This window comes from Cyprinodon variegatus, unplaced genomic scaffold (genome assembly GCF_000732505.1).
Source record: "Cyprinodon variegatus isolate N-32 unplaced genomic scaffold, C_variegatus-1.0 Scaffold1582, whole genome shotgun sequence".
NCBI classification, from domain to species: Eukaryota; Metazoa; Chordata; class Actinopteri; order Cyprinodontiformes; family Cyprinodontidae; genus Cyprinodon; species Cyprinodon variegatus.
Window position 1 is genome coordinate 95,317 of NW_015152035.1, and position 5,422 is coordinate 100,738.

At 37.8% G+C, this 5,422-nt stretch overlaps 1 protein-coding gene across 1 annotated transcript in view; it reads left to right on the plus strand.

Moving 5' to 3' along the window:
- LOC107103983 (grainyhead-like protein 2 homolog) overlaps positions 1-4,706 on the plus strand; it is a 34,188-nt gene extending 29,482 nt beyond the window's left edge. Inside the window, exons 12-15 of the mRNA XM_015403862.1 lie at positions 356-441; positions 537-622; positions 719-783; positions 4,435-4,706. Of these exons, the coding sequence (XP_015259348.1) occupies positions 356-441; positions 537-622; positions 719-783; positions 4,435-4,549 (352 nt within the window). The 3' untranslated portion in view covers positions 4,550-4,706. The remainder of the gene's footprint in view (positions 1-355; positions 442-536; positions 623-718; positions 784-4,434) is intronic.
- The last annotated feature ends 716 nt before the right edge of the window (positions 4,707-5,422 follow it).

The window sequence follows — 5,422 nt, forward strand, 5'->3', positions numbered from 1 at the left end:
TTGCGAGTGAAACCTTGAAAGCTCGCGAGATCAGGATGGTCTCACGAGGCTAGTAAAAGGCGGCCCCGTCGAGAAAACACACAGCCAGGCAGACAAGCTCTGAGCCAGCTCCCATGTCAGAGGATGAAGAGGCTACTGTGAGAAACAGCAGAGAGAGCAGAATGTTAGAGAATGAACTAACGGATTCTGCAGACTGGGAGCTCACTACATCATGAAGGGTTTCCTTATATACAAGTGTAACACCCGTGCATACCTTTATAATATCAACATTAAAAATGCATGTATTTCAGGAAAAATTAGCAAATTTATATAAAATGTTTTCGCTTCATAACTGTTTGTTGATTGTGTTCATCAGAGGGCTTCCTATGAAGAAGCTGTTATGTCAGGATGCGGTCTGCCCGCCTCAGGCCAAGAAGTCCAAGGTAGAGCCTGAGAGGAAAGGTGATTTTATTTTTTAAATCCCAGTCAGGTTTATTTTGTTTCCCTAACATTTATAAAATGATTTTTCATCTTTTGGCTTTCTCGTTATCTCCTAGTTCTGCTGTATGTGAGGAAGGAGTGCGATGAAGTATTTGATGCCTTAATGCTGCGTGCCCCAACCCTCAAAGCACTGATGGAGGCAGTAAGTATTGTTAAAGGGTTTTTGTTTGAAGTCACATGAAGAGTTGGTCTGGGCCTACTTTTAAAGTTAACATTTGTTTTATCTTTTCCTCCACAGATCTCTGAGAAATACACAGTTCCTGTTGAAAAAATGACTAAAGTTTATCAGAAAAGCAAAAAAGGGTGAGAAGAAGTTCAAACTCTCTCAGCTTTTGTCTTTTCCTGTTCAAACAAAAACACAAATGTAAGCAAAGTTATACAGTTTATATTTATGTACCTTGTTAGAACAAGGGTGGATTTTCTTTCTCCTAGATGATTATAAAGATGTTTAGGGAAAATATAAGTAATGTTATTGTAGAAATAAACTACAGTCATAACAAAGGATTCATATGATTGAGTTTTTTAATGATTTTTTTGTTGATATGATTTTAAGTTGAAAAGTTAATTAAAGCTCCACTGAAATGATTCATCACCATGAAATGGGATTCATGGTTTCTGGTTAAAAGGTTTGATGTTTTAGGTGAGATAGAATATCTATGTAGTAAGGCTATGCTAAAACTAGTTTAAGATTACTAGAATACAATGACCTATGATACTGAAAAAGTTAGGGTAGAAACAGAAATGTTTGCTTGAAAGAAGGCTTTTAAAGTAAAGCCCTGTTTAAGATGAGAACCTTTAAAGTCTAAGGACCCTGTAACACCATGCTGATTTAGCCGACTTATGCCTGGTGTCCCAGAATCTCCTAAAACGCTGGCATATGCTGAACTTTCTATGTATTTTTTCCATTTTCGGTGCATACATAGCGTACTCATAATGAGTCCAGTGACAGCCTAACTTATCCATAATGCACAGCAGCTTAATGAAATGATGAAATGCTTGTGCATCATTTCATGGGCATTACGAAGCATCAGTTAAAGCTGCTCCCCTAGGGATGCACCCGATCTGCATAAAAAGATTTCTTTGTTCGCGGTATTAACCCAGGAGGTGTTTACCGCCCGGCCAAAAAAAAAAATAAAATGAAAAGAAAGAAAGGTTTGCGGTCGCAGCAGATTCAGCGTCATGTCTGCTAGGAAGTTTATTGGTCATGGGCAGGAATGCAGGGAGGATCCATCACACTCACCTTCATGCCACCCTATGGTGGGGATGAAGCCTGGAGGAGAACATACGGTTTCCTCCTGTGAACTCCCCTTTTATATCAAAATGCTGCCAATACGCAATTATACTGTAGCCTAAAAGTTAGAAACACGTTCAGCGGTGGTCTGGATCGTCAAACATGTCAATATGCACTGGAGATAAGTTCTTGATAAGTTACGCATCAGTTATGCACAAGTTACTTAATTGGTTTTGGAAACGCTAGACGCAATGACTTAACTTATACTTAAAGGGGTGATAGAATGATTCTATAGGGTAGTTGGTCCTTAAGGTCTCTGAATAGAGTGTGTAACATTTGTTGGGCTAAAAATAGCATATTTGCTGTTCTATGAGCCCTAATGCAAGCCTAGTTAAAGCCTAGATTGAAACGACAGGTTTTCTTCATTTTATGGTATTAATATTTATATTCATGAATATTTAGATGAGCTGTGCTCTTTTTTTTTTATTTTATTTTTTTTTATATTTTATGAAAAAAAAAAAAAAAAAAAGGATGAGCTGTGCTCTGATTGGTTGGTTTACAATGAGCGAAGTTGCTGAGCAAAGACACATCATAGCAATAAGCACTCACTCACTGAAACATCAGATTGTTGATATGGTAGGGTGACCAGACGTCCTCTTTTTCCCAGACATGACCTACTTTTCATACCTACAAAAATATGCGGGGGGAATTTCAAAATCGTTTGGGATTTTGATCGACTGCAGTGCAGCACGTAGTTGAAACACACTGGGCACTCGGACCGAGCCGTCAGCCTGGTGCTGGTCCGGGAACCCGGGCGAACGGGGGCAGGGAGCCAGCGGGCGACAGGGCGAACAAACCCGACCCAATGGCGGTAGCCTGGACACCAGCTGCCCCACGCTTCCCCCCGCCTGCCTTACCGGCCCCCAGCCCCCTTCCCCGGCTGAGGACAGGTCGGCTCATGGCTCTCTGCTGAGGTCAGGTGCAGTCAGAGGCCCAGCAGCCTCTGTACGTCCATTTCACCCAATGAACTATCTATATTCATCTATGACAATGTAAACTCTGTTTTGCATTCTATGACCCCTTCAATGCATCTCCACGATTAGATAACTTCCCTGTAACTTGGCCCAAGTATAGCATATGCTGCCATACTTCGGGGAATTTTAAGCTCACTCAAAATATTTCAATATACGTTGCCGTATGTCGACATGTGCCAGCGTGTTCCAGCGTGCTTCAGCGTACTTCAGCATGCTCATAAATTATACAAAACATACCCATAACGTATCTAATGTATGCCTGCATTTTTGCCAGATTTTTCGTACAGGCAGGCATACGCTGGTCTAAATGGTCAAGGTGGGACAGGGGCTTTAGAAACAGTTGATTATCATCTGCATACTGTAGTATTCAAAATTCTGACGACGTAAATCGTTCAAAAAATTTTATGAGATAGATAATTGCAACTAAAATTAACATTTACAAGTAGTTTATTTATTCATACATGTTTAGTAACCCTAGCCCAGAGCTTCTGATGATGGACCTATAAGCAAGGTTTAACATTTTTATAGATTTATTGTATCACAAATCAGTCATAGTAACCAATACTACTCAAACTAGAATAAATACTTTTAGGTGCTATTTTTGTAGGTACTAAAAGTTTTGCATTAATAACCAAAAACTTTTGGAGTTCATGATTGATTTGGTTTTATCCTTTGTCTTTGATCGTTGCTCTAAAATGCTGCTAAGATCTCAGACTTCACTTGTTAAGTAACCATGTTGCAATTACTGTTAAGGTAAATTTACTGTTTGTTGTGCTAAGGGATGCAGCCAACTACTGTCAGAGGATGATTAATATCGTGTAATATTACATGTTCAAACACTGTACGGATGAATTTATCAGTACTTGAGGTGTGGCTGATTTCTATAGAATTCAAAGGGATGGAAATGCAGATACATGCTTTTTTATTTTTTAACTGTGGCTATCCTTACCTTTATGCAGCAGCCACTTAGGAAATTTTCAGGACAGAATATCAACTCCTAGGGAATTACTCAGATGACCTGAATGTGAAAATCTGAGTGCAGAGAACAAATAGTGCGCACCAGTAAAACCATGTTTCTTAGAGCCTTTAGATGTTCGTTTATGGTTGTAAGCGTGCTATGTTTTGTTAATTTGACTTAAAATAAGAAAAACAGAGAACTCATTGACATAGTTATTTTTTGTAAAGGTAAAAAATGTAGTTAAAAACAAAATATTTGAAAGATTATGATATTTAAATGCATTCATTCCAAACAGTAAAACATTGTCTGCTTAATATTTAACCCTTTAAAGCCTGATCCAAGAATAAATCAAAACAGAAAATTACTTTTTTTTGGATTGAATTCCTTATTTGGCCTTTTCACAAAATATCTAAAAAGGAAAAACATAAATACATTTTTATTAATAATTTATTACTATGCGATAAGTCAAGATTTTTTTTTTGTGTAGTCTTCTGCCCTCTGTTATCAGGTGTATCTGATTGTGTACAGTAGGATTTTGAGCAAAGTTTTTACCATTAAATTATGCAAAAGGTGTCAGACGCAAAACATTTCAGAAACCGTATGTATCAAATATGATACATTTGGCATTACAGGGTTAATGATATTAGCAGCAAGCAATGCCGTTGCCCTGAACCGTTGCTTCTTAGTCTTTCACACAGCAATCTTTTTTTTTTTTTCTCTCTCTTCTGCAGGGTCCTGGTCAACATGGACGACAACATCGTTCAGCACTTCTCCAATGAGGACACCTTCATCCTGTCTTTTGAGAGCTCAGTGAACTCTTTTCGTGTTACTCTGTCAGAAATCTGACAGCTATTGGCCGTCAGGAGCAACCAGCTACTAGCATTTACTGGATATAACATGTGGTCTATGTTTACAATTGTTTTTAAATGGCTCCTAAAGCTGTTTGCATGTTGTTGTTTTTTAACTCTTAAGTCAGTCCGATTGTAAATCTGGAAATTTTAAAGAAAAAAAAGGTTTTTGCTTTTACATTATTTATGAGATGATGAGCTTATGACATTGCAGATTTATCCATTGCAGATTTTTTTTTTTTTTTAACCATTTAAATGTGATGGAAGGGTGACTTCTGTCATTTTTATATTTGACACAATACTGTAAAGTCTTATTCATCAATCAATAAAGTTTTATACACTGATGTCTGTGTCAATTTTCGATGGAACAGGATCTAAATTGTGTTTTGAGGGACCTTTGAATGGTTTGAAAACTTCATACGATGTTTATCGTATGAAGTTTCGTAACACTTTAACTGATTTGAAATTCTCACCAGAAAGTTGTAAAACTGAGGTTTTTACTGAAAACTATAGTTTTATTAAAAACATTTCACCAGGAAGGTTCTGTAGAGGAGGCTAACCGGTTTGTACCGGTTTGACCCACTTGGTTCTTGGAAGCCACTGATGTGGCCTAGACTAGAGGAATCCTACCATAGTACGGTGGTATGTGTTTGAGCTGATAGGTTATATGTAGATTAAAATAAAAATCACATCAGTAGCTAGATTCTCAATAGAGACAAGGGGACATTTGTTTATACCCCTCCCCAGAGCTGCTGGGGAAACCAACACAAAAACTGGTGTAGTAATCCTGTTTAAACCAGAGAAAGGAGACAAACATAGTTTTAGACACAAAGTAAGGATTACTACAAATGTTCAGGAAATTTAAAAAATA